General features: G+C 34.8%; 1 protein-coding gene across 1 annotated transcript in view; it reads left to right on the forward strand.

Annotated features, from left to right (window-relative positions):
* Positions 1-8,686: 8,686 nt before the first annotated feature.
* Positions 8,687-15,499, forward strand: part of LOC107084133 (sperm-associated antigen 17-like) — a 34,098-nt gene continuing 27,285 nt past the window's right edge. Inside the window, exons 1-4 of the mRNA XM_015373822.1 lie at positions 8,687-8,823; positions 11,385-11,528; positions 13,576-13,635; positions 13,760-13,888. Coding sequence (XP_015229308.1) covers positions 8,737-8,823; positions 11,385-11,528; positions 13,576-13,635; positions 13,760-13,888 — 420 coding nt within the window. The 5' untranslated portion in view covers positions 8,687-8,736. The remainder of the gene's footprint in view (positions 8,824-11,384; positions 11,529-13,575; positions 13,636-13,759; positions 13,889-15,499) is intronic.

Below are 15,499 nucleotides of genomic sequence, written 5' to 3' on the forward strand. Positions count from 1 at the left end.
CTTCCAATGTAAACAGTCCCCTTGCAAAAAACTGCACGCGCTCTTTAACGTTTAAATATTTCTCCCTCTTTTAGATGTATTGCTATGAAGCTATATTTCTTTCATAAAACAAACAATCTGTACTTTAAAGATTCACACTCCATTTCCATCACCGTAGTCCTCATGACATCTTTCTGTATGATATTATTCAGAGTTGTTGCAGAAGCTGAGTTCAGTTGAATCGATTGTTACAGCTCGAGGTCGCTGAAACATGGCCTAATTTTACTGATTATAACGGAGCTCCATTCAAATAAACGTCCCTAAATGGGCTCCAATCCGCATTGTCTTTCTGGTATTTGAGAAATCAAAAAAGCTGTAGCCTTCACATGCACATCCACTTGGTTCTTTCTTTTCCAGCCAAGGAGAAAAGGTTTGCTAGTCAAGGTGTGAAGCTCTGTTGCCACCAAGTGGTCAGAACGGTACGAAACTTGAATTGTTTTATTGTTTTACCCGAAGGGGCAGTTGTTTTGGTTCCAGACCCAGATTTTCTAAGAGGAAGAATAGCAAGAGAAATTAAAGTTCAACAGATTTGTATGTAAGCAAACTCCACATTATAACTAGATTGACAGAAAAAACAGTGGGAATCAAATACTGTTGTCTCTTATTTCCTGCTTTAAAATGTGTTATTAAATACATTCAAAAGGAGACTGGCAATGATAACATGATGATACCTTTGTACATGGAACATCTAAAAATTGTTGCTTTGTGCATTGTTGTTTTTTAGCTAAAGTGGCGTCGGCTGCAGGAGTTTGCCCTACAATCAGAGGATTGTTGGTTCGAGCCCCGGCTCTGCCTTTCAGTGTCGTTGTGTCCTTGGCCATACACTTGACATTGCCTACTGATGGTAGTCAGAGGGCCCAGTCTATGGCAGCCTTCCTTCTGTCAGTGGGCAGCTGTGGCTGCATTGTATTTTACCATCATAAGTGTGTGAGTGTATAAATGGGTAAATGACTGAATGTAGGGTAATGCTCGAGTCTATTGACTTTAAAAAGCGCTATATAAGTACAGGCCATTTACCATTTCACCAAACGAGTCATCTTCCATATAGCAGCAAGACTTTCAAGAAAGAGTCTTGATCAAAAGTTCTGCAGTTTTAGATGAGGTTTTTCAAATTAGTTGTTTGGAGTTTGGGTGCTTTTTCATTCATTTTTCATCCCTTACCTCTTTCTTTAAAATTAAAGGTGAGTTTTGACCAATCATACACAAAAGGCTTCTAAACACTGTGGAAGAGCCAGTGTTATGTTGATTGATAATAATAATAAAAAAAAAAGCAATGATAAAGAAACACGTTTAAGTAGCAAACCTTTGGGTTTGGATTTTTTGAGGCTTTATATCAAAAGAAAAACATGTACAGTCAACGTCAGGCTATAATCTCAAAGTCGATCTAATGCCATAAATACACTGATCTGCACCTGTCAAAATGCACACTTTGAGTAGAACAGTTTAAATCTAAATAAATCAGATTTTTTTTCACCAATTCACAACAGATATCATCTGAAGAAGACTTTTCATTCAAATTGTACAGATTGGTTAAAAAGGTTTTTATCTAAAGTAACCCAAAAGTTTGCATCGAGTCACTCATTTGCAGATTTTACCTCTCCTTGATGATCATGTAGCAACAACAGACAGTTTCTTGATTTTGTTGTTATTTTTGCAGCAATCCCTCATACTGAGCATGCCTATAGTGACAGTGGAGAGGAAAACTCTCTTCTAATAAGTGAATTCCAGCAAAATTTGATTTTACACTGGGAAGTATTGGTCAGCCTTGAAGTTTTGTGATTTTTTTTTGTTTCTGTCAAAAACCAAACACTATTTCTCTTTTATATATATAAACTTACAATAAAAACACAAGACGTGGGAGATTAGTAATTTTAATTATTGCCCCCCTCCAGTATTTAAACACTTCTTATTATGTTCAAATCTAAGTTGACGATCTGAATCTCTTTGTTATCTTGCAGTAATATGGCAAAGCAAAGAAAGATCACACATGGTGACCCTCAAGGCTCTGTTCTTGGTCACTTCCACCCAATATCTGCAACTTCACCTCTCAAACTTAAATAAGCTTGTAGCATTACAAAACCTTTGATTTATTTGTTGCCACATGACCCCTGTCCTTTTCTGTTTGTAAGATTATATGTATTGTGTCCATATTATGAATTAATGAATGAGGCAATAAAAAAACATCCTGATAAAGAAAAAAAAAAATCATTATTTTTGGCTCTAAACATGCAATCCCAGAAAATAGGAACTTGACTAGTCATAGTGAGTCGCATTTATAGGTCCCTGATAAAAGAAAAAAAAGTGCAGCTGCCACATCCCAGACTAAATTAAGGAAATTAAGTCTATTACATCAACCAAAAGATCTAAAATGTTGTTTATGATCTATAAGACACTGATGGGTGAAAATATCCCAGTTATGTGTATATTTTGAACCATTAAAGCCTCTTGGGTCATCAGGTTTTCTCAGCATTCCTAAAAGGTCCACATGTTTGCTATTTCCTCCTGCTAATACTCTAAAATCCTGAAAAACCATCTCCTTTTTCTTTCCTTTAATGGCAAAAACAGAAAATTGTTCCATAAGCTATTTATTTTCTTCAAAGTCTTGTTTTTCTCCTCCGATCTGCACTGCCTGAATAAAATGTACAATACAAATAGTCTTGTGTTTCCTTCTACCAGTCTTACCTTAACAGTGTATGCATTTCCTGTCACTCCTACCACTATTTATTTCAATCAAGAAGAAGAAGTAGATGGGCAAACACCTGCAGCTGTTGTCAAGAACTCAGCAGAGCACAGACAACAAAGGCAGATCTGTAAAGCAACGTCTAGCATCAAAGAGGCTGTCAACACCAGCGGCTTAGAGGCTGGAAAGAAGTAAACAGGCATGGATATCAGAGTTAAAGAAAAGGCATGGCGGCACAAAACGCAGTTCATGTCTCTGTCACTTTCAGCACTCTTGGAACTAATCAAGGAGAATAATGTAAAGTCTTTCAGCTCCGGTAATCAACTCTCTGTAGTACGCTCTAAACTGCTGCAGCTCATGTTCAATTATTTATTTGTTTTGGTTCGATTGTTCCTGCAAGAAAAGAGTATTTCAGACATTCTGTAATGTTTTATGCAATACCTGCATATATACTCTGTTTAATTTTTTAACAACTTGAAGAACATGACTCCAACAACTGCTTCAAGACAGAAGATTGTACAGAAGAGAAGATAAAAAACAAGCACTAAAACTAAACCTAAATTTATTCATTACTAACTAACTGGATTGTGCCCCTCCTAGTAAGCCTGGCCACATACTAAACCATTTTTTAATTGATTGCATAGAAACATTATTACTTAATATATGTTCTAATTGTTATATATATTTATGCCACTATTTACAGAGGAAACCTTTACATGATTCAATAGCTGGTTTTGTAAACATATTGTTATTCAGATAACACATTTTAGGGGAGTAATATTCAAACCTACATTGATTTTAGTTTTGTTTGTTTGTTGTTGTTTTTTTCTTTTTTGTTGTAAATAGTTGTTAAGAATGAGTTGATTTTGTTCAAAACTATATGATACTCTATGTATATTTATCTGCTGGAAATAAAATAATACAATATATAGGAATTTAAAGTGAAACTGAATTATGATGGATATGTCTCCAAAACACTACGTCTGTTAATTAAAATACCGAAGAGATGTAGATTGGTCTGTGATGTTTAAAAAGCATATACATGGCTTAAAGAAAACAACAAAACTTTAAATACAAAACCTTACTAAGTCAAATGCAATTTACATAAGAATAGGTTAATTTCGAAATAAATTACAAAAGAAGAAAATGTGTAAAGACAAACTAAAAGTTTTAAAAATGTGCTGCAAATATTAAACTATTATAAAACCAAACTACTCAGATTTTGAATCATCCGGTGAAGGCTCATCCACAGGAATGAGTTTAAAGGAGAAGTCGATTCATATTCAGAATTGAAGCTCCTGAAAGTACTTTAAATATTAAATTATTACATACTGTTCAATAAATTATACGTTTTTTTAATTAAGAGCAATTTTCATTTGAATGTGCTTTACTTGAGACATCCATGTTTGTCAAAGAACACTATCGCCACCTACAGGTTTGTGACGTCACGGTGCGGTATTGGCTGTTGAGCAAGTCCCAGGGCTGTATCTCTTGTTTGTCACAATGCGCTGTTATCCAAGTCATCTTGAAAACATTCTTCTTTGAAACGTTGGCTACATATTACATGTTTGTTCTCTGGCCAGAAGTTTGATGGCAAATCCCCTTCAAGTTGGCAAACCCGTGGTGGGTCATGAATCTGAAAGGTGAAATAACTCTTTTTTTTCCACTTTTACAGGATGCATTACAACATCCAACTGCCATGCATGTTGGCATTGTCAGGTGAACTATAGCTATTGGCCAATTTCATTGGTGAGTTCCTCTCAAAATCTTAAATAATTATTGTTGATTGCAGGTGTGTCTAGTAGTTCCTATTGATTTTGCTTGTAAAGTGGGGAGAATGGCCTTTGGCTTACCGCATCATGACGTCACTGCCGCAAGATGTCAGGAGTGAGGTGTTGCTATATTTGGGCAAAAATGGCCGCTCCCAGACTCAGTGATCGTGCCAAAAGCTATTGTTTTTATTTTTTTACTGATTAACACTTAATTAATGAAATGACTGCAACCATATTAGTTTTAGGTATAAATAATGATTCATTGATTATTCCTTGCTGACTGGACGTTCCTTTAAATTGAGAGCATATTTCACTGTATCCCTGCCAAATATTTAGAGATGGAGGTAATGACTATTGCAAATGGGCTCATCAAACTATTTAAATAACTGAGATATTATGCCACAACTTTCATATTTTAATGAAATTATATGTGAAAAAAAATGAAAATAAAACACAATAAGCTGGTTAACCTTAATTAAATATACTGGGAATACTATGTTTAAAGTTGTGGGAACTTGGTTATGATGAAGAACAGAGTAATAGAATATTTCAGTTGACCGGTTTTAAAGAGATGCCAGAGCTCGCTCTGAAAAGCAAAAAACTAAAATAGAGCATGAACATGTCACAATGCAGCTTTAAACTGATAACTCAAAGCTTAAACTAATTGGAACACTGATTAACCTTTTAGATGATCGATTTAATGAGTCTACAAGGACGAACCAAGAAGCTTCCTTTGTGATTAATAGTCCTTATTCAACCCTAAATATGGTTTAATTGGCTTTCTTTGCTCGGTACGGTGGCCTATTGTGAAACATCACACAAATGTAAACCAGACAAAACACATTTAACCTCGAAAAAGGTCCTGATAAGACTTCTTTGTTAGCAGCCAGGAAGCTCAGCGGGGGTTTCACTCTGTATCTCTGTGCTGCACTCAGGAGGGCCCCCATGAAGATTGCGGTTTTTTTTATATGGAAAAAAATGAAAGCAAACATGAAAGGAAAGTTTCACAAAGGATTTCTGTGTGATTTAACACATAATGTAAATGTCAACTGACAATGAAGATGGGAATAAGTACTTTTGAACCACTAAATGTAAGACTTAAAGAAACAGAACAGAACCATCTCTTAGAACTGGACAACAAATGGTTTTATGTTTTTTTCCGTGTAAAATAGTGTATGTTTTTCTAATTGTGTTTTGTGAAACTTGTTTTATTGTGCAAAAAATATTTTTTTGTTGCTTATTGTTTTTTTGTGAGGAAATTCATTTCTTATCTGTTTCTGCAGTTGTTTTCCAGAGAGCTTTTAATTACACTAAACATCACTAAGAGAGAGAGACAGCCAGAGTGGATCCAGCTGAGGGAGGAAACACACTGCAATAACTTATTAATGAAAGTTCATGTAAAAAAAAATATCACTTTCAATGTTGGTCAAATAGTTTAGAAATAAAGCATTTTGTGAAACATGAGGGTTAATGGAAAATTAATTGTGGAAGACTTCACTTGCAGCTTCACTTGAACCTCCTGCAATGTCCCTAACCCAGCTTTCGTCAATCATCTCGGGGCCACACCTCCGCCGAAGCTAATCACCTTCAAAGATCCCCTTCATTTATCTCCTGACCCAGCTTCTCTCTCCTGAATCCAAAAAAACTTTCACCCACCTCTGCCCCATCTCCTCCCTCACTCTCAGATTATTCTAAGTCCAACTCACCCTCTGGCTTATTCCACCACCGGTGTCCGGATCCTGAGGGGGACCACACACTGAGCCTGGTTCTGCTGGAGGTTTCTTCCTGTTAAAAGGGAGTTTTTCCTTTCTACTGTCGCTACAAGCATGCCATGTGTGAGGGATTGTCTTTGAGTCAATGAGTCGATGCAATCAACTGGTTTCCTTTAGATAGAAAACTTTGAACAAGTCTGACTGTATGATCTGGTTGAATTGTCTCTTTAAAGTGCCTTGAGATGACATGTTTTGTGAATTGGCGCTATATAAATAAACTGAATAGAGTTGAGGACTACTCTAATTATTTTCCCTGGTTTCTCATTCAAGCTTACGTTGATTCACAGCATCAAAGTGTTCTGCCAGAGCCTGTGCGCCAAAGAACTTATTTAATTTCTGTCAATATCTGCATATCTGCTTCTTTCTCTTTGAAACCCAGTCGGACTCGACAAATGGTGAGCCTTGTTCAGCTGGAAGTCAAGTATGGTTAATTGGATGCAATCCTGTTTAAATAGGGCCTTTGCATTGGGATGAAGAGTGCAAAATTTGTAACTATATCAAGACAAAGCAAGCACTCTTTGTTGTAAATAATATAATTGAAAATGCCAATAAGTGTTCTCTAACAGAGGGATACAGTAATCACCAGAAGTATTCAGAAGCAGGTCAGACTTGTGTATGCTTTAGAGCCAAAGCAAGATAATGTGGGTTGATTTTTATTTGGCAATATATGTTAGGAGATTTAATTTTGATTAATTCAAGATTTTCTCATACAGTAATTTTAAAAATTTAGTGAGTTAAAAATATTTCCAGACACAACCTTCAGTGTTATCTCTAGCACAGGAAGAGCCAGGAACAACTCTCCATTGCTGAGACACTGAAATTCGTATTTGCAGACATTAGTTTTCATTAGGTTTAAGCCCTGAGGACATTTCGCTTAGCGATGCATAAACAAGCAAGGCTGTTGGCAGCACACATAGATGTGCACAATTTTGTGTTGTGTGGTTGTTAAAGTGGGGAAGTATGCCTACATAAAAACACATTGGGGTCACCAAGCAGCTTTGATTATTTAACAAAAAGATGAAGCTCTGAGTTAAAACGGAGGGAGGAGGAGGGATATTTAAGGTCAGCTTTTCAGCCATTTAAAGAAATTATATTTTGTTTATATTCTATTCAAACTCTAAACTTTATCCAGCAGACATATTTTATGCACCATTTCAAGTCTTCTTCTTCTTGTTGGATTTATTGGTTGGCAACAAACATTTAGTAGCATTATCGCCACTTATTGTTATGGAGTGTGGCTCGTGATGGACTATCTACTTAATAAACATATATAATTTCTTAGGAAAGAAAAGAAACTACATATTTATACATAACTTTGTATTCTACCTGTCTATATCATACACACATTCACCTTCTCTATAATCAAATTCTATGTAATCATTTAGTTTTCATTAAAAATCTAAAATATCTAATAAATTAATATTTTCCTTAATACAGTAAAACTCGTTCCTCTTATATCTTCTCTCGCTTTCATATTTATGACATTCCAGTATAACATGTTCTATTGTTTCATATTTTCCACAGTAATCACATTTGCCAGTAGTATGCTTTTGAATTTTAAAATGTGTATAATTAAGTCCTGTTTGAAAAAATCTTAACCTTGTTATCACTCTCTCCTCCTTTCTATTTCATCTTCCGTTTCTTCTTTTTCCTACTATCTTCTGAATTTTATAAAACCACCTTCTTGTTTTTTCTTCATCCCACCTTTTTTTTGTTGCCATTTTTCCATGATTTTTTTCCTTAATAATACTCTTTCCCTCTGATTTACTTGTTTTAACTGTAAAACTAATAAGATTTTTAATTGCTCTCTTTGCCATTTTATCTACCCTCTTGTTTCCTTTTACTCCATGTGCTGGAACCCACACAAATACAAATATCGAAGCCATAAATTTTATTCTGAATAATGTATGGAATATTTTTTAATAAATTGTCCATCCTACTATCTGATTGGTTATATTTTAAACTTAATAATGCAGAGCTTGAATCTGAATAAATTACTGTTTTTAATGTTTTTATGTCTTCTACCCATTGTAAAGCTACTAGTATTGCCAACATTTCCCCAGTGTATACTGATAATCCATCCTAAAATCGTTTTCCTATTTTTATATTGAATTCTGGTATTACAAAAGCTATTCCTATTTTCCTTGTTATTTTTGATACACCTGTATAAATGTGAATATATTGATAATAACTGTCTAAATGTAACTGTGATAAATTAATTTATCGTGTACGATTTATCTTGTTTCTCTTCCATTAGTGACATATTTACTATTGCTTCTGGAAGAATCCATGGTGGTATAACTGATATTTGTCATTTTAAACTCTTTTATTAAGTCATTTCAAGTCTACAAGTACGGCTCCTTTAAGAACTTTGCTTTAACGTTTACAGTGGTTGCTAAGGGCAACAAGAGGCTCCAGACCACAACATTTAAAGCGGGCCGCGGTTTACCTTTAGCCTCTTACATTTTCAGGAATGGCGAAGGCAGTTGCTAAAAACCGCCCTGCAAAGAAACGCTGTAATAAATGGGAGACAGCACTTGTCGAAGCGCAGTTTAATGAGGTAATTTGGTGTTATTTGTTCTTGTTTGAAATGTAATATATGAGTTTGTTATTTATCATTAGCTTGGTATAATGTGTGGGTGAATATATAATTATTAACGAACTAAAAGCAAGTCTTTCTGTTCGGCTAACCGCTGTGTTTTCATCGGCGTTAATCTGAACGAAGTAGTAAAGTGGGCATATTAAAAGAATGCAAAATGCTTAACTAAAAGGCACAAAAGAGGATTAGGGCCACTGAAAAAATAAAAAATAGTTAACTGATTTTTACATTATGTTTTAAGTAGCCTATAATAGGAGAAAAAAGTCAGAATTGTGACTTTTCTCACAATTCCTACTTTAATCTCAGAATTCTTATTTTTTTCTCAGAATTCTGACTGAATTCTGACAGACTTCAAGCTGTTGCCATGTCTGTTTTAAAGACTAAACTAGCTCTCTTGTTTTAATCACCTTCTGCCCTTTCATTATTTACCGTAAATAGCATCTTTGGGTTCAATATCATCACGTAAAAAGTTGCCTAATTCCGTAATTTTCCACCAATGTGTTACTGGCCCTCCCAAACACCTCATATCTTTGTCAGTGAAGCTGTGTGCTCCCACATCTCTTCCTTCTTGATGCCCATCTACATTAAGATCCAAAATTCTGAGATTAAAGCCAGAATTCTGAGGGGGAAAAAAGTCAAAATTCTGAGATTAAAGTCAGAATGCTGAGATTCATTTTTCTCAGAATTAAAAAAATATTATACTGAGATAAAATGTAAAAATCAGTTAACTTTTTTTTTTTCCAGTGCCCCTAATCCTCTTCCGTAAAAAGGCATTATACATTGAACTATAATTCTAACGGTTTATTACCAATCACTCTAATTAGTTTGGTCAGCTACTGAAAACAAAACAAACAAAAAAAAGATGAAATTTTCCCCCCAGAAATATTTAATAACGCAGTAAATCTAAAACAACTATCCGAAAGGTATGGAGGACCAATCCTACCATAAATAGAAATAAATACAAAAATAACTAAATGCTCCAAAAATAAATAAGCATACAATTAATTCCCCACTAAAAACACAATAATCAAATAAATGTAGATAGAAATTAAATTATACAGTGAGACATAAATGTATATATCTCTTTTAATTAGCTTCTTTGTTTTTCGCCTTTGTAATAATTACCTTATTTAATGTCCTTTATAATCTTAAACTTTATTTATTTATTACTTAATAATTGTATGCTTATTTATTTCTGGAGCATTTATTTATTTATGTATTTAATTTTAATTATGGCAGGATTGGTCCTCCAGAAAAGGGAGGGTAAGCCACAAAAGGTAATTGCTTAAGACAGTTACAAAGTTCTGTATTGAATAATGTAAATGGAAAGTTAAGTTGAAGGAAAAAGTATAGATGAAAAAGATGCAAGAGCTACAAGAATAATTGCAGCCTTGATGGGATTGTGAGTTAATGAATATTAATTGTTTGAGATTGTTTTGAAAACAACATCCATTTTTAAGGTTGTATGAGGTCCTGATGTGAGGTTTTCCAAACCATTGAGTCAGTGCAGCCATCTACCAGGAGAAGTTTAGAGCGCTTAATGCACACAGTACATCTGCTGACAAGCTTTATAGAATTGCTGATTTTATTTCAGGAGGACTTGGCACCTGACCACGGTACCAAAGGTACAATTCCTGATAATGGCAGCTGAAATTACTTTCCCTGACTGATCTGACCTAAACCTTACAGAATCTAAGGAGTTTATTCAAGAGGAAGATGAGACACATCAGACCCAATAACCTAAATGGACTTAGTTAATAAACCGATCAGCTCTTCCTCTACCTGGGAAAAAAAACCACGTGCTGTCTTTGTGTCATGCTATAGATACAGTATATGTAATTCAAACAGGAAATTTGAGTAAAGTAAATTAAAGCAGAACCCTTATTTTTTCTTTTTATGGAAATGCTTTTACACAGTCATTTTTCTTTTGTGTGCAGGATAAACCTCCAACCATAGTGGATTATTGGACTGTATGTGGACTTTTTTGTAGGCTATAATTTCTATTTTAACACTGATTTTTAATTATTCCTAATTAATGTTGTAATTTACAGAAAAAGCATTGTTTAAGAATGTTTTATAGTTGTAAGACATTATCATTAAAATGGATAAATGCAAGCACTCCAATCCATAATTTAAAGATTACTGTCTTTAAGTTTTTAAACTGACTTCATTGTTCTGATGTATTAAACCTAACGTTATTGAGTTTCAGTTGTATTAAAGCCCATTTAAGAGAAAATCAACATAGGTTTTTTTTTTACACAAGTTACAGCATTCTTTAGGGCTTTTATTTTGAAAGGTGTGTGTAAATGCCAGATTTTACTCACCCTCGCTATTGTCAGTACATTTGTACAGCAGAACACTCAGGACTGATTTTAAATTCCTGCTTTTATTTTAGATTTTCGCATTTAAGTGTTAAGTTACCTAAAACTAAAGAAAAATAAATAGTTATGAAAGTTAACATGAAAGACGGCTATGGCGTTGTTCAATTTAAGCTGTTTGTTCTGGTGTCACTACCTCCTCAGGACTCATGGCAGGCCTGTGTCTCTGCTGTGGTTGGAGGCAGTCCCAAGGAAGAAGAGGAACTCATTCAGCCTCTGGTGTCGGCTCTTCAGCAACCACAGCAAAAACTCTTCACCCTCATAACTTGGGACAGCACACTTGCTAAGGTATCTTTTATTGCTAAAGGTTAAATGTACCTGACACACACAAATATCTGTACAGAGCAACAGTTTTTTCATCTTTGTGTAACCAGTTTGAATATTTGCATTCTCATTAATTATTCTCTAGTATAACATAACATTGTTCTCCTTTACTGGATAGTTGAAATAAAAAGTGAATTATTTTTCAAATTGTTGTGTCTTCTGTTTACCTGTAAGCTTTTGTCAATAATGTTTGTTGCACAAAAAATGTTGGAAAGAAATTTTTCTGACTTTATCTGAGATCATTGGAGTGAAGATACCTCACCTGGAAGAAATATGTATACTTGGTATATATATCCAAAAAACTTTCTAAATCCTAACGAGTCAACTTTAATTGATTTGGACTCCTGAAGGCGAGGAGGATGGTAGCTCTGTACTGGAGAAAAATGGATGTGCCCTCGATATAAAGCAGATGGCATCTTGCATTATGCTGGAAAGGCTGACTTGTATAACCAGGGGAACGGCTGCAGAGTTTGAGACTCTATAGAATCCTTTAATAGAGTTTCTTAAATATCAAAATGCACAATCAACCTAAAACGGCTGCATTGATATATGTTGTTGAGTGTTTGTGTTTTGTTTAATTAAATGTGTGAAATATGTGAGATGTTTTATGGAAATTGTGAATGTTCATTTTATGGATGTTTTTGTTTTGATTATCGTCTCTTTGCACAAGTGAAATGCAGTGAGGAGAATAAGTATTTGAACACCCTATTTTGCAAGTTCTCCCATTTAGAAATCATGGAGGGGTCTGAAATTGTTATCGTAGGCGCATGTCCAATGTATATAATCTTAAAAAATAGAAATCACAATATATGATTCTTTTAAACAATTTATTTGCATGATACAGCTGTAAATAAGTATTTAAACACCTGAGAAAATCACTATTAATATTTGGTGCAGAAGCATTTGTTATTTACAGAGGTCAAATGTTTCTTGTAGTTTTTAACCAGGTTTGCACAATCTGCAGGAGGGATCAGGCTAGATCAGGCTGTCGCTGAGAAGCAGAGTTTGAGCTCCCTCCAAAGATTCTCTATTGGGTTTAGGTCTGGAGACTGGCTAGGCCACACCAGGACCTTGATATGCTTCTTATAGAGTCTCTCCTTGGTTATCCTGGCCGTGTGCTTCGGGTCATGTGGGGAGACCCATCTTCGTCTCATCTTCAATGCTCTTACTGAGGCAAGGAGATTTTCCCTCAAAATCTCACAATACATGGCCCCGATTATCCTCTCCTTCATACAGTTCAGTCGCCCTTTCCCATGTGCAGAAAAACACCCTCAAAGCGTATTGTTTTTGTTAAGTCTTCTGTGTCACTGTAAGCTTCTGTTAATGTTTGCAGCACTGTTGCACCCAAATTTCCCCTTATGTGGAAATATAAAGGTAGTTTTGTTCTATTCTTTGTCCCATTACATGTGGTTACCCATTCAAAAACACACATTTACAAACTGTTTATTTGAAATGAGAGACTGCAGCAACATCCTGTAACCATTTCTGTCTGTTTGATACTCTGTTGGCAACAGCTATTAAAAACCCCCAGTCTTATCCTGCGCTATGATGATTTTGGATGAATTGTACTTTTCAGATTAATCTTAATCAAAGGTGGTAATAAATGGCTGACACGTTTTGCGGTAAAAGGTAACTTTCATATAGGAATATCTGCCTGTGATAAAGTAAATTACACTATTGATTTTTTTTTTTATCAGTTTTTATTTGGAAAAGGTGTAATGATATAATAAAGCTTTAAAACGGTGAAGCTGCTATGCTTTAATTGTTCACATTTAAAAAGCTGATGAGCTGAATAACTTTCAGAAAGCATATGACTCAAAATTAAACTATTTAAGACAAGCTAAGGTTTTACATAAACTGTCCTGTTGTAAATATTAGAACATAATCCTTTAGAAACTCCTCTAGATCCTTTCTTTTTTTTTTTTTTTTAGCTCTTATTGTATTTTGCAGAACAAACCATCATTGTTATTAAATGTAAATATTCCTCTCTAATCGATCGTCGTCCTCACAGATCCACGAGCTGGGGAATCCAAAGAGAAAAAAGCAAGACGATCTTCCCATGTTTTATGAGGTAGGCTTCGGATGCTTGATAGCATTTGTTCTTCAAAGAGTATTACATTTTACAATAAATAAAATGGCAGTTGATTGTTTTTAATATTTTGCGCAGTCAGTATATTCTCTGTTGGTTTGTGAAGGTCGCAGTGTCTGCTAAGGAGCTGCTGGATGCCAGACAGGAGCTACCCTGTGACTTGCTGGCAAAGCTACTGAAATTCCAGTTGCTGCAGGTCAAAAGCTGTGATCAGCAGAGAAGAGAAGATGAGCAGGTAAAGGAAATAATTTTCTCTGGTAATTCTTAAACCCTTTATAGGGCAGTCAGTGAAATACTCTAAAAATAAAAATTTCAAGCCAATAGTTTTATTGGAATCCAGGACAAGACCTTCTTACCTTTGCAACATTACAAAATAAGGGTATTTTGATACAATGCAATAAAAATGGTTGATAAGAACATACATTACCCTGGTTTAGTTAAATCGGTGGTCTCCTGATGATTAAGTGTTTGGAAGGAAAAGGTACTTTATATCACTACGTGTGGGATTGGCCAAAAAATAAATCAAAATATTGAAAAGAAATTGTTTTGACTTTATCTCTGATCATTGGAGTGATGATACCTCACCTGATAGAAATATGCATACTTGGTATCGAGGGTGTAAGTTTGTGACGAAAGACACTCTAAGGGTGTCTTACTCAACCCGCACACTTTCATTAGGTTTTATATTCAAAAATATATTTATTGAATGCTTTCCTATTTTTGAGAACACAAGATAACTATAAAACACTAATATTTATATGTATAGATAGTTTGAGAGATGTATTTTAGCGCATTACATATATAGGGCCCAAAAACATTAATGTGTTAAAAAAAATAACAAATTATAGCCAATTCCGAGGCCAAAATCAATATATCATGCATCCCTAGAAGTACAATTTCAATACCATCCAGAAAAATATCTATATGCTTCATTTTAAATATAGAACAGCATATTTCTTTCTTGTAAAATTTCTTGTGCACTTGGAGATATATTTTATTGCATGTTGCATATCCCAGTTTCCCCTTTAAATCTGCAGCTCTCCCTGCTTCTTTCTGTGCTCTGTTTAAAAAGATTCATGAACCTATTTACTAATATAATAATGCCAGAAAAAAAAATCAAGATATGTAGAAGCTCTGCAGTCTGATTCTATCTGTACAATAAGAAAACATGTTAATTTTAACCTGTAACTGTGAGTCATGGCCCTCTGAGAAGCCGAGATTTATTTAACTAGTAAAGAAAAACAAACTATGTTTTCTTAAGCTTCTTGCATAATAATACTAACTTGTATAAACTTATAATTTGTTGCCATTTTTAGCTGAAAAAGCTCTGGATGTCAAACAAACAGATTTTTCAGTGGCATGATCTCTGATTTTTTTTAACCAACCCGTCTCCTAACTTTTACTTAAACATCAAAGCAGCTTCCGGTTACTATTCACTGATTGCTGCTCTCTGTCTCTCCTCCATGTAGCTACTCTGAACGCAGTGAAATGCGACCGCAAATCTGATGTCTCAAAGCAAAAGATCCGATGATGTTAAAGCAGTAGAGAGGAGAAAAAAAAACACGGACTCAAAACGCTGTGAACACAGTTAGCTGCACCCAAACTCTGTTACCTTTGGCTAAAGTAAATAAGCGGAAAGGGGAAAAAAGCGGAAATAATTGGTGGGGACATGTCCACACCAGTCCTTCAGAAAGTTACGTCTGTGCTTGGTATAAATATCCAAAAATGTTCTAAATCCTAACGAGTCAGCTTTAAGTCAGCTTTTGATTTTGGACTCCTGAAGGCGACACGGATGGTAGCTCTGTACTGGAGATAAATGGATGTGCCCTCTATACAGATGTGTATA

This window comes from Cyprinodon variegatus, unplaced genomic scaffold (genome assembly GCF_000732505.1).
Source record: "Cyprinodon variegatus isolate N-32 unplaced genomic scaffold, C_variegatus-1.0 Scaffold93, whole genome shotgun sequence".
NCBI lineage: Eukaryota > Metazoa > Chordata > Actinopteri > Cyprinodontiformes > Cyprinodontidae > Cyprinodon > Cyprinodon variegatus.